Here is a 27688-nt window from a genome sequence, read left to right as displayed (position 1 = left end):
CAAATGTAATGAGTTTTGATAAATGTATACACCTATATAATGAACACCCCAGTGAAGATATAAAATATTTCTATCACCCTAGGAAGTTTCCTCATGCCAATCCCTCACTGCCCCTGCTATGTTCTGATTTCTATCACCATAAATTAGTTTTGCCTGTTCCTGAATTTCTTGTGATTAAATTAGTATGGTATGTATCATTTCTGTCTGGTTTCTTTTGTTCAACACGATGTTTATGAGTGTCTTATTCAGCTTAGGCTGCCGTAACGAAGTATCTTAGACTGGGTAACTTAAACAACAGAAATTTACTTTTTCACAGTCATGGAGGCTGGGAAGTCCAAAATCAAGATGCCAGCAGGTCTGACAGGTGAGAGCTCTCTCCTTGGGTTGCAGATGGCCACCTTCTCACTGTGTCCTCACACGGCCTTTCCTCTGTTCATGCATGTGGGGAGAGGGAGAGGGGGAGAGAAAGAGCTCTTCTTCTTCATACAAGGCCACCAGTCCTACTGGATTAGGAACCCACCCTTATGACATGTAGCCTTAAGTACCTCATAAAAGCCCTATCTCCAAATACAATCTATCACATTAGGAGTTACAGTATCAACATATGACTTTGGTGGGAGAGGGGGAGATGATTCAGTCCATAGCAATGAGATTCATAATATTGTTACATGTATCAGTACTTAGTTCATTTTTATTGAATAGTATTCCATTGTGTGAATATACAATTTGCAGTGAATGTAATTTTGATTGTTTTCTGTGTGGGTTACTTTGAATAAAACTGCTTTCATGTACAAATATTTGTGAATACATATTTTATTTCCCTTGGGAAAACATCTAGGAACTGCTAGACCACAGGATAGGTACATATTAAACTTTATAAGAAACTGCCAGCCGTTTTCTCCAGAGTGACTATAAAATTTTTTATTCCCAAGAGCAATTGCTTGAGAATTCCAGCTACTCCACATACTTGACAACATTTGGTGTTTACAGTCTTTCATTTTAGTCATTCTAGTTGGTGGGAAGAGATATTTCAATGTTGTTTTAATTTACATTTCTTTGATGGCTAATAATGTTAAAAGCTTTTCATGTGCTTATTTACCATTTGTTTACCTCCTTTTGTGAACTGTATATTGAAATCTTTTGCCTATCTTTATTAGGCTATTTGTGCTGTTGAAAAACTGATTTGCAGGGGCTCCGTATACATTGTAGATAAGAGTCCTTTGTCAGATGTACTGCATATATTTTCTCCCGGTAGGTGGCATGCCTTTACATTTTGTTTATTTTCCTCTTACTTTCATTTTCTATGGAGAAATTTGTAATTTTAATGAGGTCCAGTTTATCAAATTTTTCTTTTACCCTTAGTGATTTTTTTTTTTTAATCTCTAGAAAAATCTTTGCCTGCCCCAAGGTTGTGAATATATTCTACATTTCCTTCTAGAAGTTCCAGAATCTCTGCTCTTATGTTTGCGCTTATAATTCTTTTCAAAATAATTTCTGTCATGGTATGAAGTAGAAGGTCAAAGTTCATTCTTTTTCTGTATATATATCCAATTGTTCCAGCACTAATACTTGAAAATACTTTCCTTCCTATAGCAAATTGCCTTGAAGCTTTTGTTGAAAACTAACTGACCAGATATGTTTCTGGACTTTAATCCATTCCATTGATCTGTTTGTCTAGTCATGTCAATACCACACTGTCTTACTATAGCCTTATGGTAAGTCTTGAAATGAGATACTGTAATTCCACAGATAGTGTTCTTTTCCCAGATGATTTTGGCCACTCAAGGTCATGATTTCCATATATATTTTAGAATCAGTTCATCAATTTCTTTTTTTTAAAGCCCATTAGGAGTTTAATTCAATTGTACTGGATCATACAGATCTAATTTAATAATATTTTGTTAAGAACACATGTATCTATGTTCATAAGGGAGATGCATCTGTAATTTTTTTCTTTTAATGTCTTTGTCAGGTTTTGGTATCAGAACTATGCTGGTCTCAAAACAATCTGAGAAATTTTCCCTCTTCTCTATTTTGTGAAAGAGTTTGTTACATTTGGCATTATTTCTTCCCTAAATTGTTGATAGAGTTCACCACTGAAAACTTGAACCTGAAGTTTTCTTTTGGGGAAGGATTTTGCTTGCAAATTCAATTTCTTTAACGTATGTAGAACTATTCAGATGCACTACTTCTTCTTGTTTTATCTCTGGTATGATGTGTTTTGCTGGGATTTTTTCCCATTGTATCTAAGTTGTCAACTATGCTGGCATAAAGTTACTTGCAATATTCTTTTGTTATCCTTTGTGTCTATATAAAATCTAGTAGTGAAATTTGGCCCCGTTTCTCCTTTGTAATATTGGTAATTTGTGTTTCTCTACCTTTTTGTCAGTATTACTAGGAATTTATTAGTTTCAGCATTGCTAATATTTTGTTAGCCTTTTTTTCTATTTCATCGATTCCCATCCTTATCTGTATTATTTCCTTCTTTCAACTTATTTGGATTCAATTTGTATTTATTTTCTGCATTTTCGAGGGAGAAATTTGTATCAATAATTTAAAATTCTTTTGTTTAAGGTTCTGAGTTTCCTTTAAGCAGTGCTTTGGCTACATCCCCCCAACTTTTGTATGCTGTATTTTCATTCTCTTAGTTTGAATTATTTTCTAAGTTCCCTTTTGATTTTTCTTTCATCTATGTGTTATGAAGAATTAATTTCCATATTTTGGAATCTTCCTACTTGTCTTATTGTTGATATCTAATTTAATCCTGTTGTGATCAGAGTACAGATCTGATCTGATTGTATCTATCTGATACAATTTCCCTTCAGTCTCAGAGACTCTTAACACTTCTTATAGTGCAGGTCCACTGATAACATATTCTATCAGCTTTTGTTTACCTGAAATTGTTTTATTTCATCAGCCTGACATTTTATGAACTTGTATTTTAGGCTCATATTTTTCACCAAATTTGAAAAAAAGTTGGACATTATTTCTTAAAATCTTTTTTTCTTTCCCATTCTTTCTCCCCTTTCTAGAATTCTGATTAAATGTTTTATCATTTTCTATTGTCCCACTGGTCACTGAAGCCCTTTTCATTTTATTCTACATTTTAAAAATCTCTGATCTTCAGTGTGGATTATTTCTGTTGACCTGTGTTCAAGTTCACTGACCCTTCTTTCTGCACTGTTCAAATCAGCTGTTAATTCTATCTGGTGAGTTTTAAAACTTCACATATTGTATTTTCAGTTCTAGGCTTTCCTTTGGTTCTTTTTCTAGTTTCAGTATTTCAACCGAGATGTCTCATCTGTTTATTCCTTGTGTTCCTTTCCTTTAAGTCCACAAAATATGTATAATTGTTTTTTAAAAGCCACTAAAAGTCAGCTAACTCCAGTATCTGAGTATAATAAGGTCTGCTTCTGTTGAATGCTCTTTTGTCTTGATTTGGGGTCACAATTTTCCTGCTTTTTTACATGACTAGTAATTTTTTATAGTATGGTGAATATTATAGTTGGTTCTTTGTAGGAAGGCTGGCTTATGTTATCTTCTCTAAAGGATACTGAGTTTTATGTCAGGAATTAAATTACTGGCAGATCTACCTCACCTTCATAAGCATTAACAAAGTATGCCTAACAAAATATGCTTTGTTAGGCTGGGTCTATTTCAATTTTTCCCTCTTTCTTATAAGTGGCTCTCAATTCAGTGTGTGGTTATAACTCTTAATGTTTGATTTTTCCAAGGTCTCTTCTGAATGCTCAAGGAACTCAGGAAGGTTTATTCTCTTTGGCTGGGCTGTACCTCTGATGTGTCCCAGCTCTGCCTGACCTCTCTTTCGCTATTCAGTTCCCAGACTCACAATAACCACTCTCTCAGGTCTAAAGTAGTCTTGCCCTGTGCAAGAACAGCACAGTCCTCAGTTAAGAATCCAAGAAAACACACTTGTAGACTTCTGTCCTCTCCCTCTGCTGCCTTCTCTTGGCACACTGTCCCACAAATCCTAGCCATTTCCTCCTCAGATCAGTGAGATCACCACTCTTCACTCCACTTGAACTCCACCTCCATACAAGTTGGCCAGGGAAAGTGTCACCATGAAGAAAGCCAGCATGAAACACACGGCTCACCTCTCGTTTCCCTCCTCTCAAGAACCAAAGTCCCGGGCTTCCCTGGTGGCGCAGTGGTTGAGAGTCCGCCTGCCAATGCAGGGGACACGGGTTCGAGCCCTGGGCTGGGAAGATCCCACATGCCGCGGAGCAACTGGGCCCGTGAGCCACAACTACTGAGCCTGCGCGTCTGGAGCCTGTGCTCCGCAACAAGAGAGGCCGCGACAGTGAGAGGCCCGCGCACCGCGATGAAGAGTGGCCCCCACTCGCTGCAACTAGAGAAAGCCCTCGCACAGAAACGAAGACCCAACACAGCCATAAATAAATAAAAAAAAAAAAAAAAAAAAAAAAGAACCAAAGTCCCATGCCATCTTTTGTCCTGTGCCTGTAAAGTTGGCATATACTTTGTCTAGTTTTATAATTACTTAATATGAAGGAGTAAGGCTAATACCAGCTACTCCATCATGAGCAGAAGCAGAAGCCCCTGATGTTAAATTTTAAAACTTTGTTGCCTGTGTGGAAACTGCATATATAGGCAAGTAAGTCTATACAATATTAACAAAAATGGGTATTTTAATGTGTATGTATTCCACAGTTTAGTGTTTGATTCTTAAAGCTTAGGAATCTAACTCTTGAGTACCAACCATGTAATCTAAGAAGATTTTGTTTTGCAAGGATCTGTGTCCTTTTCTATGGTATAAGAATAATTATATTTTCTATCCCATGGTATTTTTGTAATTAAGTAATGTACACAAAGCACTTAGGTGCAGTGCATTGCATATTGTAATGCACATAAATGTTAATACTATTCTATGTTTGTTATATATAAAAATACCTAGAAAGTACATCACTGAATATTAAAGGTAATTATTTCTGGGTAACACTTTTTATTTACTTATTTTGACCTCTGTAATGCCATGCTCTTTAAATTGAATATCTGTCTTTTAATAATCAAAAAAATATTATTTTAAAGAAGATTTGACTCCCAGATTTGATATTACAAGTCCCTAAAATTAGCCTATGTTGACTTATAAGTGCCAATAGTTTTCCCCAAAAGAATCATTCTTTGTTCAAATTTGTAAAATTTTTTGCTTATCAGGAAGATATTAAGCAATGTAATCACGTTGACAGTATACACATTTAAAGTCAGTAGCACAGAGACGCTAAGATCTTGAAGCCATTACAAGGCCAGTAATGAGCACATATCACTTTTCTTGCTATTTTTTTTTTTTAACTGAGAATTATTTAAACTCCTGGTTACTAGGGAAAGCAATGATACAATTTAAAAAATAAATTTATAAATGTGTATATTATGACAGCATTATGGTTGGAAAGTGTGTTTAAACAAACATAGGATTTCTAAGGAAACAACCATGATTGTTGCATTGTGGAAAAAGGAATCGCTTTATGAGCAAAGAATCTGAACTTTATTGTAAAAGGAATGCTGCTTCTGTGATTTTTTTTAAATGTGTGTTCTTAGGATTTTCTTTCTTTCAGTTAAAAGCTTTATATCGGAGAATAACTTCTTTCACATTCATAATTTTCCTTAACAAAATGGAGCTACTTGGAGCTTGTTTGTCCCTTTTGTGTTTAAACTGTATATGAACAGAGATATGTTTCCTATCTTAAACTGCTTTCTACAAAAGATGTCCTTAACTCAGCCACAGAGATGTTAGAAATCCGATGGTATCAGATATTAACAATGTTATTTGAGAATTTCAGATTGTAAATGTCCCAAGTCCATAAAAAAGAAGGTAAGAACATCAGATTTTAGCCTGGGGAAAAATAAGAAAGAAAAAAATCCCCCCACCCGTTTCTCTCTTGATATTTTTGCTTTTATTATTGGATGTGAATTCTCTAAATTGTGAGAAGATAAAATAATGCGTAGGACTTAAATATCAAGTAGAGAGTACTTGTTGAAATGCTATCTAAACATGTGGAGCATATTTAGATGAAACATTGATGACAAAAGACAATAAACCTCTAAGACCAAAATCCTATGGTCTCACTTTCTTTTTTACATGCACTAAACCTCTTGTGCTAGTTGAAGACAGGAAAGAAACTGATATAAAAATGATATGAATTACAATAACAAACCTTTTTTTCTAGGTCTAATCCTTTATCAGATACACTGAGCACTTTACAGAAATTATTTTACTTAATCTTCACAAAACCCTGTGATATAAGTATTGTTATAATTCCCATTTTTCTGATGACGAATCTGATATTTGGGAGAAGGACGTTACTGTTCTCAAATCATAGAATTAGTAAGGGGCAATGGGGAAACCTGCAAATAGGGCTACCTGAATACAAAGCTCATGCATGCTGTTGTTATTCCTAACACTATGCTAAATTACCTTCCAAAACATCAGTTTCATAAGGTTAATTTCAATTTTGTTTTATGATATTAACAACACTCTACATTAAATTCTTGAAATACAGAGTCCCAAAACAAATGTCAGTAATTAACAAGTAAATATGACAGCACTTAAGAGATGAAAAATAGCTGGCCTAATGAACCCCCTTCTGACAATTCTTGAAAAACTGAGTTTTAAAGAAATTAAAATTTTATATGGAATTTTAAGTTTATATTCTGACACAAGCAAATTCATCCTATACCAATATAAGGCACTCATTCATCTCTTGCAGAAAGCAACTAAAAAAGTGAAAAGTAAAATATAAGTCACTAAATCTAATTAACCTCCATTAGAACACTGTCATATTTTTTCCCATTATGTACTTTAGCACTCTTTTATTTAAAAGCTTTAGAACAATTTTCAAAAAATGCATTCATTATTCTTAAGAATATTTCCTTTCTGAAATTACTGAACATGAGACTATTGAAAAAGAAAATTATATTTCCATTCCAAAAGAAATTCATATACAGGACCAGTTTAAACATTTCAAATTTTGAAAAACATGTTTATTAAATAACTTTAAAAATTTTGAATGAAACTTTATTTCACAAAAACTACTGTTTTCAGATATTGAAAATTGGGAAATTTTCTGAGCACTCTTCTGTTAATGTATATTCAGTGTTCAACTTCAATCATTTTAAGGTTTCTATTTAGAGATGATTAAATAAGATATCAGTGGTATTAAACATATGAAAATCTAAACAGATTACTATAGTTATATAAGAAGTTTTAAGCAATTCAGAGAAGAGTTTTAATGCCTCTTTAATATCTATTGTTTTTGATGTTAAAATGCAGTTAACTGCTGAATTAATTACATTTCTTTGCACATTTTCAACCAAGAAAAAAAAACACAATAAAGCCATGATTTTGTACCACTTTCAAATGGCTCATACGTGGAGTGCAAAATTCATTCAAATTCAGTCAAATTATATGAAAATCATTACCACAGCTAAACAAATCATCTTGAAGTATAACATCACCATTTTATTAAGTATTTGAAATGGACAAGTTTATTTCAAAAGCAACAAAACCCTAAAAATATTTAACAGTGATTTTCAGTTTGGTTGTGATTTGTTTATACAATGAATTAACGTAAAACCATCAAAACTGTGCTGTTTCAAATATTTTCATACTTATCAATATAATTAAAAGAGTTTTTAAAGCTCGTAGATTTTTCAATACATTTATGACTTTACTTACACAGAAGTATGTAAACGTAAGTACAAATTTCTAGTTCTTATATGTCTCCTCCTTGTCTCTCCCCCTCCTATTCCTGCTCCCAGCTCAACTTTTGCTAGTGGACATTCATGTGTATGCACAGAACATCTTTCTTTTCTTCCTAAAAACCATTTATATGGAAGAAAATTAAAGAGAGTAGAATAATTTGCTCTATATCTTTAACCAAATCACATTAATGTTTGCTGTTGCTTAAATATCCATGTTAAAAATAGATGTAATATTTTGTAGTGATACAGCAAATACTTTGGCTTGCAAATACATTTGTAGTTTTACATTCTTTGTCTTCAAGCTTTTGATTTTACTGTCTTGTGGGAAACTTCTATTTTTACTGTTAATAGGCAATTTCTCAATGCTAAAGAAAGCTTTTTTTTTTTCTCTGCTTATAACTAGACAACATGTATGTAAGTTAGAAGATATGAATTTACTTGGAAGGAAAGTTTTGTATATAAATTCCAGTGTCTTTTTTCAGATATTCTTGTTAGGCAAGGCAAAAAGAAAAAAAAAAATAAAAGCACTTTCAGAGAATACCTCATTTTTATTCCCACAGCATCCCTATGTGATAGGAATATTTTTATCTGCATTTTACAATGAATTACTTGTAGCTCAGGTGACAAAACTAACAAGAGGCAGCATGAGGGCTGGAGCCGGTCTTAGAGCTCTAGCCCAGTGCTTTGACCACAGACCACACAAAACATCTCACAGTGTGGCTCATACCTTTGCAAAATAATCAGTGAAAAGCTATGGCCTAAGTATGAAAAAGCACATTAACTTACATTGTTACATGTCAAAAATTTCTAACTTACTTCAAAGCGAGAAATATGTATTAAACAACCTACCCACAAATATACTAAGAACAGCTCTCTCTCAAATAAAGGAATTTTCACACAGGTATACAAATGAGATGAAGGACAATTGTCAATAATTTGTTTATGAGTTTAGATTTTATTTTCAAACTATTGACTTCATTCTGTTATGCTGATCTGCTTTTACCATTGGGAAAAAAAATTTTTTATTCATTATTTCAAATAGTTTATTCATCCCTTTATACATATAAAAAAATCTCAACAATTCACTATTATTTTTTGTTCCTTGGTGAGCTGCCATCTTCCTCTAAGCTGCTTATGCGTGGAAAGTAGATCATTTTTTGTTTTGTTTTTATTGCTCAGCTTTTTATTTTCATTTATACGTATACATGTATCTATCATTTTTCAAGTTCTTTTCCCATTTAGGTTATTACAGAATATTGAGTAGCGTTCCCTGTGCTACACAGTATGTCCTTGTTGGTTATCTGTTTTAAATATAGCAGTGTAGAAAATTTTTTAAAGGAAAAAAGTAACATATCTTATCAAATACCATAGAAGTAAATCATGTAGGATGATATCTATTTTTGGTGGCATGCAAGCTTATATTTATTTAAAACGCAATCTCTACACACAAACCCTAGTTATCACCTGCAAATGTTCTGATATTTTTTGAAAAGAAACACAAAGTGTGAAGAGAATGAAGCATAAATAGAATTCCAAACATGAAATGAGTGCGTCCAGAAAGCAATGAAGGAGGCTATGAGTCACATCTAATGAAAGCAAAGTAAGAATCCTAAATAAAGATTTAATGTAAAATAGAAGCTCATCGGAACCATGTCCTCAGGTCTATGCTAGAATCATTTCCTAATATGTAATTTTTCTACTCTAAGCAGTTCATTTTTCAAGCACTCCTGTAAATATGATATCAGGAAGGAAGACAGAGATAATAAGGTAATACAAATTGCATTACCCATATAGCTTCTTAGCAAGACTTTTCCTTATTTCCAGGAGACAATTCAATAGAGCCTGGTTAACTCAGAAACCTCTATTCCATGCTCTCTCTCTCTGTTGTAAAAATTAGACTTTCTAATATTTTATTCCTCTTGCTTCAGGATATATCACATCAAACAAAAAGTGCACTGACCATACCGAGACTAAGATTAGAATTCCTCACTGTATGTTCTACACATCACCTGCAACAGAATCTCTTGGAGGACAGGAGGAAGGGCAGTCGTGTTGAAAAATGTTGATTCATGGGCTGTATCCAAATCTAATGAAACAAAAATTGGGGGTAAAGGCCACTGGAACTGGCATTTAAATAAGCTTCTCAAATGATTCTTAAGCAAACCAAATCTTGAGAATCATCCCTGAATAGTTAACAGTTCGTGAAACATGTCTGTATTTGTGCAAATTTGAACTCCCAGGAATATGCAGTCACTTTGTAAGTGGAGAAATTAATAAACCTATGAATGAATTAATGGACTAATTGAGAGCTGAACTAAAGACCTACAAACTGTTTGGTTCTATATAGATGCCAACACTCACTAGATTCACTGTTCTCTCAGAGCCTAAAGAGGTCAAGATAATTAGAAAAACAAAGGGCACAACATTCTTAGTGCTATATATTAATATGTACTAGTACTATCCACATGGCAGGTGCATGATAGTTGCTGAATGAAAATGTGATTCAGTGGATTTTCTCAAATGTTTTTACTGTAATTTGGAGAGACAAGCACTGTGCTATTCAACTCCACTCAGGCTACACTTCAACCCAAGCTCACTTGGCATTTGTGCAGGCGATGATGGCACTAAAGCAAGATGAAGTCAGAATTCAGAAATATGGGACAAACTCTATTGCAGAAGTATTTCACAGAATTTCTTTAACAATATATCACATGGCTTAACAGGAGGAAATATTTATTATTTAGCATGTGAAAAATATTTTCACACATCTGTGTATATATATATATCCTAGTTTTTCAATTATGCTAATTATTTTAGTGAACATTTAAAAATATATGTGCAGATTTTTCTATTTTGGTTAACTGTGGTCATCAATTGCCAGTTTAATAATGAATTTTTGAGAGTATCGAATATTTAAAAATGAGAACTACTTACATTGAGGTGATTTGGAAGATATTTTATTCAGTATGTTCTAGATTTAGAGTACTAACTTCATTGGTACTCAAAATTGTTATCTCTTAACACCCACAAATTTGGATATTTTAATCTCAAATATGTACTAATTCCATATTAAATTACATTGGTATATGCTGAATGAATTTCTAAGCAGTATTTAAAGCAATCTTACAGACAATATTAAAGGATCCATAAATTTAATTTTTGAAAGTCCTCAGACTTTTTAAAAAGAATCATTTTACAAAGAATATTTTAAAGTGACAAGTTATCTGTCATCCTGATGCTCCCAATAATCAATACTCAAAAGAAATAAAGTTTGTATGAATGTTCCCCTGTGCTTTAGACCATTTCACATACTTTAGATCACTAAAATACAGGTATAGAGATAGGGTAGGTAGATTTTTTTCTTTTAAACATTTAAGGGCCCTCTCCCTTTCTTTTTTTTTCTTTCCTTTTTTTTTTTTTTTTTAACATCATTGGGTGACAGCATCCATTTCTCACTAGGTGAAATGCACGTTCTTATTTTGCAAACATGAGTGATTTCTGCTTTAAGAAGCATCCAACTTTAAAAAAAGAAAGAAAAAAAAGAATTTGCCAAAGGATCACCTTAATGTAATGAGTCCCTCTAGAAAATTAAGTTTATATTTTACATAATTTGGCAAGATACTGGGGTTTTAGAAACTCAATTACTGTATTCTGCAAAGAATACCAGTATAATTATACTTGTTCTAGATTAGATTTAAAATAAATAAAATATATCTGCAATCACCTTGTTTGTTTTTGCCAACACAGTTTTAATTTTTATATGATTCGAAAAAAGCTAAGACCAGGTAGTATAAAGCATGACTAATGCTATTTTTCTTCTTTAGCATCTCTGGAATGTGATTTTTAGATATTTGTCTCATCATCAATTCTGAGAAAATCTAAAAAAAACTTTTTAAAGTAATATACTAAAATGTGTAAGAAAAGTAGCTTTCAAATAATTCTGATGACATTTTAAAATGAGTATAAATTATATAGAGAAAAATCAAACACATAATTGTAATCAGCATTTCATCAAAAATAAAATGAAAAGTCCATGTAATATAATGAAAATGGACTCACATTTACAAGCTGAAATATCTCTTAAACAAATGAGGTTCCTCAAGTCTTCTGTGAAAGTGAATGGAGTAAAATATACAGAGATTTTTTTTAAATCTCTTACTGCTCCATTGTAACTGGTTTTTCTGCTTTTGAAAGATCACTGACTTTAATAACTTTTAAAAATAATGTGCAGATTCTTCATAGTTTTATTCATTGTGATCAATTTCCAGCATAATTACCAAAATATTTGAGAATATCTTATATTTGAAGTTGAGAACTACTCAGTTTGAGATGAATTGGCAGATACCTTATTCAACTTCTTCTGTAATTAAAGCACCAATTTCAGAGGTGCTTAAAATTGTTATATCTTAAAATTCCACAAATTTGGAAATTTTATTCTCTGGTATATATTAACCCCATATTAAGCTACTTTTGTACTATGAATTTATAAGTAGTATTTAAAGCAATTACAGAAAATATTTAACCTACTTAAAAGTCATAGACGTTGTATTATAGTATTTTCACATGCCTAGTACACTTAGAAAAGAAACTCACAAATATACAATTAAACAACTGTGAAAAATTAAATGTTAATCAGTATGTATTAACAACGCTAGATTCCTTAACAAACAAAACAAAGGTCAATAGTTTTACTACTAAACTAAAAGTTTTTTTCCCCTTCAAATCAACCAGTTTTATTTAGGAATAATCCTTTGTTATATTAATGTTAACTAATAATTATACTTTTTACTTATTTATCAGTGCACAAAGCATACAGACTGCTTCCCATGCATAATAAATAAAATTTTCAGCCAGTTATACCTGGTATAGGTAACAATGACAAGTTAAACCCTTAAAACATATAAGCTATTGCAAATTCATTCTAAACAATGTTGTGGATTCAAAAGGTTATTTTATATACCAGACGTCTCTGTTGCATTTTACAATTATTTCATGTACTAAAATTTGATTTCAAATATGTTTTCAAGAACTTAGCATTTGTATTTTCCTCACATATGTACAATCACTTATGTTTCTCTGGAATCAGAGTTTCAAAACTATTATCTTAAAATTCTTTAATAATAAACGAAATGATGTAAATCTAATATTAAAAGGACTGGGAAGATAGATACTTTATAGTTTCTAAATTGATTTAGGAGTATTGCATCAATTGATTAGTGTAGGACTTGATATCCGATGGAATAATAATAGAGATATACATGCCTGTTGAAGATTCAGGTTTTAAAACTGAATAACTTAATAACCATTTTATTTCATACCCATACTTCACATATTTATCCATTACTATATCATGACTGAAAAATTCTTAGCTCCTGCATTAACTGAAAATATTCATGTACATCTGTCTGATTTCATGTAAGACATGAGCCATTCATTACCTTAGTTAAAGGCATACATAACATTATAAGTCATGAACTTATATACTCTACTTTTGAAGAACACTCTGAGTCTATATTTTAAAAATATATTTCTAAAATAATAGAACAGTATTAATGGGTAGGAGTATTAGGGCCTTAAAGACAAATATATTTCATATCTAAATAACATTTTACTTTAATTGATGAACTTTATGGGCAAAACAATTTGTGGATAGAATTTTCTGTTATATGACCTTTGTTCACTGAGACAACTAGGCAAGACGGTTGCATATGGCATTATTTTAGGGGACAGCCCAGTGGACTTGGAACATTCCACATTATTGCAGGGAAATCTCACAACCTATAGACCAGCATTAGTACACCACCAGCTGCCTGTGCTGACATGCAGACTCACATGGCGAGAGTCCAAACCTCCAGCTATCTCTCATTCTTAAATTTGCTCAGACCAGAGGGTAAAATGTCAAATGAAACAAAATCAGTGAGGACCAGCTGTTAATCGCTCACATTAGGTAGTCTCCACAACCCAATCCTTTGGTCTTCATCTCGGGAGACTAGAAACCTCAGAACAGAGGAGCTGAGATCTAGGGATGCCAGCACTGAGTGGACACCTGAGTCTCCTTAAAGAATCTCTTGATATCACTGAAGTTCTATGAGTTCCTCCACTCTGACTAGACATTCCTGAGGCTATGAGGAATCCCAAAGTGATTTGGAGAATGCTTGGATTTCTTCAAAAGATTCTCTTTGCAACATAGAGTATAACCGCCTTCATGTGGGTATCAACTGACCATGAGCTGTTGTATAAAGGAAATGAGGGGGACAGAAGGATACCTGCAAACCCAATGTCAATGTACCAACACACCAACACTGATGTTACATAGGCAACATCCATTAACGGTTCCAGATTTGCCCCCTTCACTGTTACTGACTGAAGCAGAGGAACAATGTACAGGCACAGTCATGAAGCACAACTGCAAGAGTCCAACCTTACAACAGCAAACCTGCAGGGGTAATGACCACACTGCCGGCTGAACTACATCTACTTGTCCTCTGGGACTTACCAGAGGAATCAGACTCTCCAGGAAACATTCCCTGATAACCGGCCCCTACTTCTGCATTAGATGTTATTCCTATGTACAACTCTGCGCTTAATCAAATTAGCAACTGTAGCAAAAAATATTAGAGTGATATTTACATTTTCATCTTGAACACTAGAATGTAAAGTTCCTGTGAACAGAAACCATGATTATTTTATTTTTACATCCCCAGGACCAAGTCTAGGGCCTAGCATTCAGTAAACGTTCGCTGAATGGAAGTTGAATGAAGGCAGCACCACCATACCTGACACATCTGCCACATAACTGATTTGGAGGCAGGGAGATGAGATTCCTTAAAAAACACCCAGATTTAACAGTTCTTAAAAAAAAAGATGGACAGCATGAAGTGAAAATGCCATGACATAGCCTCCTCAATGCTGGAATGAATGCAGTTATTATAACATCAGAAATTATCAGTGAACCTGCCACCATTAATTAATAACACCTTGTAGGCCTATGCATGGAGATCTATATCATTTATTATAATGATAGTATTTTAGTACCATAAACACTTAAAACCAAGGAAGCTAGTTTAGAAAAAAAATAATTTAAAAAAATCTGTATACTTCTGGGGCTCCTTTTTCTATATGTTAAATTTATCTGAAGCATTCAAATGATTTTATTATTTATTCACTTTCTAGTATATTGTTACAAAGTATTTGAAAATTGTTCTAATTATTTAGAATAGAATAGCTAATATCACTGAATTAAAAACCCAATGTTCTATATGTGGATAATTCGCTCTGAAATAAAATTTAATTTCCTTCTTTTGAAAAAATGGTTTTACAAAAGGAAGTTCAATTTAAAAAAACTATTATGCAGAGATTTCTGATGAAACAAAAATGTACATTTACTTCATTAAAGGATATAAAAGATTTCCTATGTATAAAACTTTCATGAAAGTAATGAGCCGATAAAAACACTGAAATCTGCCAACTTTCCTGTCATTTATGAAAGACATAAAACATTAATTTACTATCTGCCCTTTTAAATTTAACTTGCTTTTTCTAAAACATCCTTGAAACAATAGGGAGACATCTTGGAATGCGGGCTGAAATATGTACTCTGGATACATTTTAGACAAAAGATGTGATCAAGGCAATCATAATAGGAGAATAAAGCAGACAAACTTGAATTTGTATCACAAGTGCACAGAGAATAAATCTTGATTAAGTAGTCAGAAGGTAAGTGCTGCATATACAAAGCACAAAATACAGTCTAATAAATACTTCACAAGCTCAGGTGATTTCAACTTAACTCTTGCATGCAACTCCATGAAAGTCTAATGCAAGTGTGTGCTAAATGGTTTCTTTCCCCTAAGTCAAAACTACTCAAAACTTTAAAAATCTCTTAACCACTACGCACTTTTACAATGCCAGAGAAGAAAAAGAGAAATTATTAATTTTTAAAATTACCCAGCAATTCCATTGCATCATCTTCATCATCAATATCTTCTTCTGTTACCGATGGGGTGGGGCTATGGACAGACTCAAACGAATCTTGAGAGAGCATTGCTGCCAGAAGTTTCTTATGCTGCTGTTGCTGCTGTTTTAATCCTTTAGTCTTGGGCTCCACCTTTAAGCTGAAGGAATAGTTAAATGTTAATTTTCAATGATGATTAACATCATCAATTAGCTGTGGTAACTAAAGAAAATCTACAAACAAATTTTCACTCAATTATTTTGCTTTGCAAATCTATGCACATAGTAGTAAAATTTTCCCCAAGGACAATGGAAATACAGACTGTCTTCTTTCTAAGACATCCTTCCGTACCTCATTAACAATTTCCTAGACTGGAATACTTGAAGAATATGACAAACCCCTGCCCCATTTAAGGGAGGAGGTGCTAACTGGCTCCTAACAATTGTTGCCATGTGGGAATTAAAGCCCACTGTTAATGGTTTTCTAATTTTTTAGAGGAGGTAGGAAGTTCAGATCATTATATAAAATTCCCTGATTTACAAAACGAATGCATGTCAAGCAAAACACATGTAATGGGATAACTATTTTAACACACTATAATAAATTTTTTTTAATGAAAACTTTAATTGTACATAATTAAAATAAATGTCCTCACTGGTCCTCTCATGTTGCCTAGGTCTGGGGGTAGGACAGGGTAGAAGGAGGGATGGAACCAGAATTGGCATTTAAATGACTCTCAGTGCCCTCCAGTCTAAAAGAGTCTTTGCAAATTTGGAAGAGTTTCCTTGTGATAAAGCCAGACTCCTTTGGGTAAAGGAGGCAGTCTTTCATGGCTCTCTCTCCCCCAACTTCCCAAGACAGTGTCTGACGGGAAAACTTACATGTCCACGTGGCAACCATTTATAGTTTTAAAAATTGTCCCAAAGTTCTTCTCTTTCCTATAATCTGATTTCTTTCCATATAATTGCCCAAAGGAAGAAAACGGCAAATGTCACCTCATGAAGGAAAAAGACATGATGAAAAGGAGGTCTCTCTCAAGCAGGAAGGAGAGATTAACCCTTTCTAAAGGGGCTCAGAAAGAAGGTCCAGGAGAGAAGGCAAATGAGCAAGAGGAGGTTACATGCACTTGGTTTAAAAAAAAAACAAAACAAAAAACCAACCAGGTAAGTTTCAGGGCATGGATCAAAACATTTCAAGCGGTCTTAATAGAAGGGCCAGGTTCAACACTGTCTAAGAGAAGGTTGGAAATGGAAAGATGGCATTGTATGTCATCAGTGGGCAAAGATCAGTCAGCTCCACCTTACTGTTCACCTCAGAGTTAGGCTGGATATGACAGAGAAGATCAAGGGAAACGGGTGGAGAGAAAGCTTGTTCTTTCCCCCAAGTTAAGGCTATTTAATAAATGCACAAGAAATGATGGAATCAGAAAACCACCACTTTAACCACCAACACAGTGACTGCTCAGGCAAGGATCATCAAGGGACGCTAATGCCCTTTGCTGACAGACTGTTGGGGGAGAAGGACTGTCAAAAATCTCAAGGTGGTTTCCAACAGATTATTTATGTTTCTACTTGAATTTTTTTGCTTTGAAACAATTACAGATTTACATGAAGTTGTAAGAAATAATAGAGCGATCCTGTGCACCATTTACACAGTGTCCTTCAATGGTAACATCTTATAAAATTATAGCACAAAATCACGGCCAGGATACTGACAATGATACAATTCTCCAATCTTATTCAGGTTCCCATTTTAATTGGACTCACTTTTGTGCGTGCCTCTCTATGTATTTAGTTCTAGACTATTTCAGTATTTTTGTGGGTTTGTGTATCATGTATCCACCACCACAGTCAAGGTACAGACCAGTTCAAACACTACAAGGTTTCCTCGTGTTGTCCTTTTCTAACCATTCCCACCTCCCTCTATAACTCTCCTTCCCCTTCCCTCATTCCTGGCAACCACCAGTCTGTGCCCCATTCCTATAATATTGTGATTTCAAGAAATGTTATGTAAGTGAAACTACACAGTACATAATCTTTTAGGATTGGCTTTTTTCATGCAGTATAATTCCCTGGAGATTCATTCATGTTGTTTTGTGTACCAGAAGTCCATTCCTATTCTTTGCTGTGTAGTGTTCCATGGCATGGATATACTCCAGTTTATCTAACCATTCACCCATTGAAGGACATCTGGCTGTTTTAAGCTTCTTGGCTATTAAGATACAGCTGCTATGAACATTCATGTACATGTTTTTGTGTGGAAGTTCCCACTTCTCTGAGATAAATGCCCAAGAGTACAAATGCTAGGTTATACGGTAGTTTCATGTTTAGCTTAGGTTTTTTTTTTTTTACATTTACATTATCAATGTGTGATTATTTTAATAACTCTAAATGTGTCATGAATATATATGCTTTCCCACTAAATAGCTATAGAAAGATGCTTGAATATTCATGGAAAAGGAGATGACATAGGATTCGGTAAATTATTGATACAAGAAGAGGTGGAAGATTACCACAGTGTGAAAACACGAGACTCAGGACTGGTGATAATTTCAGGGAGAAGAGAGACAGCGAGGTCTGTAAGCAGGAATGAGATGCAAGGTTCACACCTCCCTCTTCTCCTGTGGATTGCACAAGTGAAAACTGCATCATTAGAGAGCAAATAGGGTCCTGCTACTGGGAAGTAGGGGTCTTAATGCACACAAGTGGTGAGTAGGTGGGAAGAGGTGGGGTTTGGAGTCTTTCTCAGAGCACTTAGATTTCCGGGTCCCCTTATTTAGACTTTGAACGTGAATCTTAATAACAGGATTCTTAGAATACCTTCCTGAAGAAAGGCTGTATAGCAAAGCATTGAAGCACACGGAATTTGGAGCAAGATAGCCTGGGTCAGTCACTTAATAACTATCCAATCTTGGGACAGTGATGTAACCATGCTGGGACGTAGTTCCCTTATTCCTAAAATAGGGATAATAGTAATGTTCGCAAGAGGATGAAATGGGTTAAGATATGTAAAGCACATACAGCAGTCTACTAATTGGTAATTAATATCACTATATACTCAAAGAACACAATGGGCAGCATCCTAGATATTTACATGTCTTTTCTTGAGCAGTAACATCCCACATCCCAACAAACAGAGAAAGGAAATAAAAAAATATCTTGGGACTTCCCTGGTGGTGCAGTGGTTGAGAATCCGCCTGCCAATGCAGGGGACACGGGTTCCACCCTTGGTCTGGGAAGATCCCACATGCCAAAGAGCAACTAGGCCCATGTGCCACAACTGCTGAGCCTGTGCTCTAGAGCCCGCGAGCCACAGCTACTGAGCCCTCATGCCACAACGACTGAAGCCCGCGCGCCTAGAGCCTGTGCTCCGCAACAAGAGAAGCCACCACAATGAGTAGCATGCACACTGCAATGAAGAGTAGCCCCCGCTCACAGCAACGAAGACCCAACACAGCCAAAAATAAATAAATAAAATAAAAAATAATAAAAAGCCAATTCTTAAAAACAAAAAAAGTGTCTTTATGAAATGGAAGAGCAGCTACATTTCAATTTGGTGTCAATACACTCTAGGACTCCATTTTGCTTTGGTCTAAAAGGTTAAGTTCTAAACCAGGATCAGCTGGAAAGGGACAGTTTAAAGTGGCCATGCCCTCCACTTCTTCCCACTGGATGGCCTGCCTTCTACCATCTGCCCTCTTCCTCCTGGCCGCACTCTTCCAGGGGGCCTGACCTTGTTCCATTTTGTTTCACACTCTGACTCTGAACACAAGTTGGTAAGTATTAATTTTATCTGGCCACATGTGCTCTCTTTGGTGGAAAACTGGATGATTCCTCTCTTGAACTATCTCCTAAGCTTGTTTAGTTCACCATCGCAGCCTAATAGAGAAATCTGTGCCCTTTCTCTTGACTCTAATCAGAAATTAAAGGGTTCTCTTTTATTAAGGCCCAGGTTGTTGAAGAGATCACAAAAAGTTTCACACTTAATCGCTTCATTTTGATTTATGCAAAAGAGCTCTGTCTTTTTTTCTTCACGTCTAAATGTGATGTTTTATAATTTATTTAGCAGACATTTATTAAGTGTTTGCTACGTACCAGGCATTGTGGGCACTGAGCTGCAGAAATAAGACACATGTCCTTGTCATTGCTCCTCGCTTTAAAGCAAGTACTTTGAATCTAGGATTTTTGTTTTCATATTGGTCTCACCCAACACCCAGCACATCACCTTGTGTTAATGCTCAATAAATATTTAACAAATTCACTCTTTCTTTTTGAACCTCATTTTTTCTAACACACTAAATAAAAAATAAGAATTAATTTAAGTAGATATAATCTGAGTCCTCCAACTTGAGAGATGTGAAAATCCAGGGAAATGGAAAGGTTGGTAGTGAAACAAAAGAAGGAAAAACAGATTGGAATGTGAATGAGAAACAAATGGTAGATAATAAATTTGTAACTCCCATTCACCAGCTGACAATGACCAAGACCATTTCATGAAGGTTGAAGCAAGTGTTTTCATTAAAATACATGGTTTGGTCATGAAGATAGCGCTGGGCTATAAGAACTAGACACTGACTGAATCCAAAACGTTGCCTGTCTAATAATAAGAGTCCATCTGTGAGTCTGTGAGTCCAAAGATGACTAGCAATGTGTTTCACAAAATAATTATTTGAATTAGTATATGTATTTCCTAAATAAATAAATGAATGAATTCCTAAATAAATGAGAACAAATTTTGAATATATTAAAATGACCTCATCAATATTCTGAAACACATGATTTAGCTACATATCAATACTTCTTTTGGTTTTAAAGATAAATTTGTGAGTCGTAAGATCCAATTTCTGTATGTTTTAGATATTCTTAAGGTTTCTGTTCTTTTGATTACTTTAGCAAAATCATTTTTGATTAATCAATATTCTTTGTGCTTAAAATTTGCATGTGAGAATATTCCTAAATTACCAAGTCTGTTTTAGTCTCTGCCACATGTATTGTATATTTTCTAACATGTCCACAATAGCCAAACTTAGACAATATTAAGGTTACTTCTTTATTCTTGACTTCTTATGTTAAAGAGTGCCCTCCATCCATTTTCTTCCTTCCTGTTCTGGTTTATTTTCCATCATACCACTTATCACTACTTGAATTTATGTCATAAATTCGTATATTTGCTTGTTTATTGTTTGTCTCTTGCTGCCAAGAGAGGAGCTCTAAGAGGAGGGGAACATTTCTAGGGTTTGTTAACAGATATATCAGAAGCAATTATGAGCTTTAATGAAAAGGAACACTTCTTAACGGGAAGTGAATTTAGCTTTTAATATTTAATATATATTTCTAAGTTGTAAGATTTTCTATTCATTTTATTTACCATCTAATAACATAATTTATTTACCATCTAATAGCAATGCTCACTTAATGAACAAAGCAAATTCACAAGATCTATAATATTTATTGATAGTTTTCTTATTTTAATAAAATGGTTCAGCTTAGAGGAGCTTCGTTAGGCTTTCAAGGCTTGATAAGCCTATTTAAAAATTCACATTATAATTTAGCAAGTAATTTTAGGAAATCTATTATCAGCTATTGCAAAGTCGAATTAAGATGGCTCAAAATAGAAGTATATAGGTTTATTAACTCAATTTTTATTTACATTTATATTATCAATGTGTGACTATTTCAATAACTATAAATGTACAATGAATATATATGCTTTCCCACTAAATGGCTAGACAAACCATGGCAATTGATGCCAACTGGTAGTACATGATGATCACAGGAAGCCAGCAATCATTCCCTAACACATTCACCTCTCCCTTATGAATCCTTCTTCCTTTTCTTGCTCAGATGCTTTAATTTCTTTCTTAAACTCTCTTAATCTAGAAGCTCTTGAGAATCTAAGAAAGATGTGGCAGGAAAATGTCCATTTGCACACACGGGACATTTTGCCCATAATTTCAAGGGACTCATAGATCTCTTGAGTCCTTCCAGAGATCACGTAGGGGTCATGAACTCCATGTTTGTAGCTCTTGTCTTATTTTATTAGTTTCTCCATATTGCCCTCATAATTGCCTTCGTTTTAACCAGCACTTAACCCTTCAGGTGACAGCTATGTATACTAAAGTTGCTGACCCTCTTCACACAATGTTGTATTTGTAGGACCTAAGGAAAGAGTTCAGGTAAGGCATATCATTAAAAAAAAAAAAGTTCCTGGAAAAAATCGCGGCTCAAAGTCTACCCATAAGAATCTCAAAGTTTACTACACCATTTATTTAATCTTCTCTAATCTAATGGTGAAAGTCCAGCCAATCATGTATGTATTGTTCTGAATGAACGGGAAAGTTGGTTATGTACTAAAGGTGGAGTGTTGTAGTAACAGCCATTCAAATAAGACTTGAGCAATTAACAAGAGGGAAATCCATAATAGGAAAAGAGATAAAAAGTTAAGATAGACTATAAACAACCCTTCTTATAAAAAAGTTTTATTAATCAGATGTCTACTCACGGCCTCCTATGTGCCTCCTTCACTCACATAACAGATGCCTACTGACAATGGCAATGCGCCAGGCCCAGTAGGGGAGAGAAAAACGGAAGAAGTCGTCCTTGAAAATTAAGTCTTCTCTTTCAAGAGTCTAGAATATCATTTAGTCTGTTAATGTTTAAGACTGTTAAGTTATAAATGACAAGATCATTACTATTTAAGGGCAAAAGCTAATACTCTAGTTATAGACCCTAGAGTCATTAAAAAATTGCTCCCCAATCTGTTTTTATTCATTCAAATCAAATCTAATGCTATGTGAGTTCCTGGTATAAATTCAGAAATCCTGGTTTTATATTAGAGGATGGGATATAGTTCCTAACCTGTACTTTATTGCTACTCTTTAAATTTAGTTCAGAAAGCATGCATTCTTTTTTTTTTTTCTCTAATGGGGCATCTGGGCAGGATTTCACCACTTTCTTCATTTCATAGGTAATGTATCAACTCATAATTTAAAGATAGAGAAAAATAAAACTTAAAACAACTTTTCAAAACAAATATTTGAGTGAGATCTTCATGGATTAAGTTTTCTGGGTAATGGGTTTGACCAGGATTGCAGGAAAGATTCTCCTTTATTGGATATTCAAGAGGGAATAAGAGCTCACTGAAGCCAGGAAGAAAACAGAAGCACTAACATTTGCAATAAATAGCTCCTATTTATTATTATGACTAAATGAAAGCAAAATGAAAGTCAAAATTTCTCTATTTTATATTTAAGAACTAAAGATCTAGCAATGAATAAAGATAAAGGTCTAGTGGGTTTCATAAGTCTAGTGTTAGAAATAAAATTACCCTCATTGACAGGTAAAATTGATGTGACATTTCACAAAAGAAGGTAAATGGAGTTTTAGAAATGCTTTTCTTCTCCTTATACAGTACACTTCAACTATTTAAATAATTTAAAGGTTATTTCTCATGGAAATAGAATCAATTTTCTGTATGCCTGAAGCACATTAACGAGTATTCTGAATTTCCTTCCCTCCAGCCAAGTGATAAGTCACAGTAAAAAAAAACCCTGAAAGCTATTACATTGTAGAAAATACAATTTTCTCCTTGAGAAAGAATAGTTATTGGTTGCTGCTAAATTTAATGTAGGAAATACAAAGTTACTGTGGCTATGCTGTATATAGGAAAAACTCTTCTGTGGTGGTCAGCTAGTAACACTCACAGAAAGTTTAAGCTCCTGGCACATTTTAATTCATGAGTATTTTTTCTCAATATCGTGTAAGCCATGCCTCGATAATGCTTTTTCCCTCCAACTTCCTTGTAGAAGTTTTCATTTTTGTTTCGAATTTTACTCACTGCAGTTAGTATTACAAGAAATGGCTACACTGAATATATTGATACTTTTTCTAAAAAATATGATCTAGACTTTTCAAAATTACCCCACTTCTACCAGCATATGGAAACTTAAGGCAAATCTTCTGACACCATTTTGAGCATCATAGGGCTGAGTAAAATGAATTAGGGACTTTCAAATTCACAAATCACAATAGTTTCAAGAATAATTTCAAAAATTAAACACAGAGAATGTAATAATTATATTCAATCATAGTTATCAACTCTAAACTAAAGGTTTCTCTCTATATTCCATCCAACTCCACCTTGTGTACTCTATCATACATTTAATAGTTTTCTTCTTGTTGAATAACTAGATCTTTATGGTACATCAGAAGTCCTCCCTCTCCAATCTTAACAGTCAGCCCAATAATACAGTAGGTCCCGTCCAATATTATAGTAGGTCTCAACTGACAGTTTATGTCCTGAAATTATTTTTCTATTTGGTTTTAGTAACAAAGAGATGATACTCTTCTTAGATGTAAAGAAAAAAAAAAAATCAAAACCAAATCTATAATAAAAGCAAATCTAATAAAACTCTAATTTTAAAACAGAGAAATTAATTTTTATCTTACATGTAACATAATTTTCTATATAAAATCGCCGAGTTATTTCATCAAAATCGTGCACTTGATTTCCCCTTTGCCTTAAATGATTAAAATATTCAGAATCTCAGAAGCCATCTCATCTCACCTCCCTGCGGGGCTAGAGCTGTTATCTTCATTGTCCCATTGTTCATTCTTACTTCTTGGAACTGGGGGCTGTAGCATCTCAGCGGCCAGCGGATCAGCATCATTCTCTTCTCGGCCAATCCACTCTCCAATTACGCGGGGTCTCAGAAGCGAAGAATTAAACGCCACTGTTTCCTGAAGAGAAGAAAAGAATTTCTGTGCCTTAGATTACATATTCCCATTAATAGGACAACAGGGAAATAAGCTTGTGTAGATTTTAAACTGCCTCCTCAAATCAAAATGTTCCTTTTTTTCTTTCTGAATTGACTTACAATTTCAGTCCTCTCCATCTCTACTAGATGACTTACTCTATAGGATTTGTGCTGACTCGTGAAGGCCGCTGTGACAAAGGATCCAGAAATGAAATCTCTGGTTTGGACAGCTGCATGTTCGTTCTCAGGCTGGAGGAGCAGGATTAGCATCTGTGACAGAGGAAGGAGTGTGCGCGAAGGCCCACACGGTGAAAGAGCTTTTGGTGCTGCTAGAAAATGATACATAACTTCTCAAGTATGGAGGAAACTGAGGTGGAGTCAGGGAACAGAGTCAAGAAGAGACAGGGCTGGAAGGATGCATTGCCTCCAACTGCAAAGCATCCTGGACTTCCAGAAATCCAGTAGAGGTTGGAAGCAGAGCACTATCGATGACGGGCATGCTATGACAATTCAAAAAATGCTGAACTCTTTTCATAGACTTGGATATGATGGGGCTCTTAAAATGGTATTTTAAATATTTAAATCATTTAATAATTTAAAACGAATACTGAACACATGCAACTGCTATGGGTTATCTCGGTACATGGCAAAAAAGCAGATTAAAAAGCAATACGCATTGTATGATCTAATTTTTGTTTAAAAAATTCATATGGGTGTGTATCCATGTGCCAGTCTCAGCCTACCAATAGCCAATGTTGTTATCAGACCGGCCCTTGTGGTTCTTAACATGAATGCAAGACACCCTTCAGTGACAACCACTAGGAAACTTGGAAAAGTAAAGGTTTATTACTTACAGAACCTGGAAATTACACACTACACCTGGCGCCACACAGTGAGGTTCAGGGGGAGAGACAGAGAAAGAGAGCAAGCACAGGCCTGGGTTTCTGCTTTTACTGGGGTGAAAGGTGGGGACTAAGGGTTTCTTGGGCTCACTCTTTATTCATGATTTTAAAAGAGAGTGGAAATTTAAAGCAGGAAGAGAAAAAGAAAAAGTGGCCAGTTGAAAAAAATAAATCGTCAGTTATTAAAATCAATTAAGAACTCTAAAACAAAGGTGCCGCAGTATGGGGAAGTGACCTGGATCTCTGCAGTAGTTTATCAGAGATAGTCATCTTCGAAGTGGATGCCTCAGCAATCAAAGCTTAAGTCAGGCACTTGCATTTTAAAAATAAAAAACAAACAAACGAACAAAAACTGTCAGGGTTTATACTATAATCCATCAATCCAGCATTCATAGACTAATCCATTCATTTATTCATTCTTTTATATTTATTATGACCTACTATGTGCCAGATACTGCTTGATTTATTGGGAAAAACAATGGTAACACCAAAATTTAATGGTTTTATCTGAATGGAGGGACTGCAGGTAATTTTAATTCTTCTTTTGGCATTTCCATGTCTTTTCAATATTCTATGAGAAATATGTACTTGCCTTAAAATGAGAAAAATGTATTTTTAAAACTTCTTGATCTGAGAAACACAGGCTTTTAATTTGTAATATTACAAGAGTCTTGAACAATTCCTTAAAAATTTAGATCTGATTTTCTGAATCTTTATAATTCCCCCAAATATTATACAAATACAATATTATAATATATACAATATAGCGTTAATTAACATACAAATACACACCAAAAGCATCATGTGAAATATGACTAAGACATATTTGATGAACATTTATCCAAGTGATTATAAGCGACAGAAAGTAGTTCGATATCTTAATATTGATTCCCCAGCCTACATGAAAATGTAGCAGATAAATTTTAGTGTCTGTATAGTGTAGCAACTAATATGAAATCCTTCTGTATTTATAGTCCCAAAGCCAGGAAATCAAAGCTTGCAGCTGTGAAATCATGCAATCAAATTAATGTTTTGCAATTACTCGAAAGGCATATTCATCTGCCACAATTTAATATCATCTGAAGCACAAGAATTAAAATTAACAGCAATACTGTTAAATTTTAAACCTATATTTGCATTTAAGAGCAGATTAAGGAAAAGACATGTTCTAGAAAAAAAAATCTATAAACATATTTACAGCTTCGGAATCAGTTTTGGCCTGTGTGACTTTGAAATGTTACTTATTCTCTGAATTTTGCTTTCTCCAACTGTAAAATGGTCATGATAGAAATTATAAAACCTACTGTATCAAATGAAATAGTAAGAAGCATAGTTAAACCACAGAATTCTGTACATATGCTAGACACAATTGCTTAAGGATGTGGGCTGTATTTAAACTACTTCTAAATATATGGCGTAACTGGGAAAAAATGGTACAGAACAGCAGGAATGGGTGAGTTAGGTAAGAACAGATGCTTGGTTGTCAATATGGGCAGAGTAACAGAACAGGGAATTGATAGTGCAGGTTTTCATTCTATAAAGTTTTATTTTACAGAGAGTATATTAAAAAGATTGGATAATTAATTTAGTATTATCAATCTCTACATAATGGGACAGAACTGGGCTTAATAAGAATTGGGACAAAGAAACTGACCACTGTAACAACAGAAATGGGTGAGTTTAGGCATTATAAATGAAAAAAATGAAACAGGATTTAGAGTTGAGAATGATCACAGAGTTGAGAATGATCATAAAGTTGAGAACTGCAGAGAATCAGAAATAACTTTTTGGTTGATTACTGGGAAATTAAATGATAGATGTCACTGCTATTGGAAAGTAGAGCACAGAGAGAAGGATAAATAGTTTGATATGCAGCCTGTTTAACTCCAGCTGGCAGCAGAAATTTAGTGAGAAATAGCTGATGAGCAAAGCAATACAAAGAGCTGCAAATAGGGTCAGAGGAGTTAGGGAGTGAATATTTTACAGGTGAAAAGTGGGGCTCTACTATTTTTATTTTTCAGAATGCACAAAGCTATTCTTATATTTACTCCTTTATGAAAATGTTATATCTCTAAAAATTCTTGAATATAGTCCATTTACTTGTAATAGAGCAAAATAGCAGATTTTTCTTTGGTTCTATTACTTATATTTGATTAAGCTAAGTAAAAATCTCTCCATAAATCTTTATGAAAGGATTTCAGTGAAGAAAGCAGTTCCACAAACATCAGTACATGGCAAAAGAAATTTTAAAACTTCACACTGAATACAAGTTTTGGAAAATATTTTAAGTACATGGATAAATAAAACATTTAAAATTTCAGTGCTAAACAATGTAAATCC

The 27688-nt window shown here is 34.1% G+C and overlaps 1 protein-coding gene across 1 annotated transcript in view; it reads right to left on the bottom strand.

Moving 5' to 3' along the window:
• C17H8orf34 (chromosome 17 C8orf34 homolog) overlaps nucleotides 1-27688 on the bottom strand; it is a 357552-nt gene that overhangs the window by 234736 nt on the left and 95128 nt on the right. Inside the window, 2 exon segments of the mRNA XM_068525761.1 lie at nucleotides 15685-15851; nucleotides 24257-24429. Of these exon segments, the coding sequence (XP_068381862.1) occupies nucleotides 15685-15851; nucleotides 24257-24429 (340 nt within the window).

This window comes from Eschrichtius robustus, chromosome 17 (genome assembly GCF_028021215.1).
Source record: "Eschrichtius robustus isolate mEscRob2 chromosome 17, mEscRob2.pri, whole genome shotgun sequence".
Lineage (NCBI taxonomy): Eukaryota > Metazoa > Chordata > Mammalia > Artiodactyla > Eschrichtiidae > Eschrichtius > Eschrichtius robustus.
This window is presented reverse-complemented; position numbering and strand designations above follow the sequence as displayed.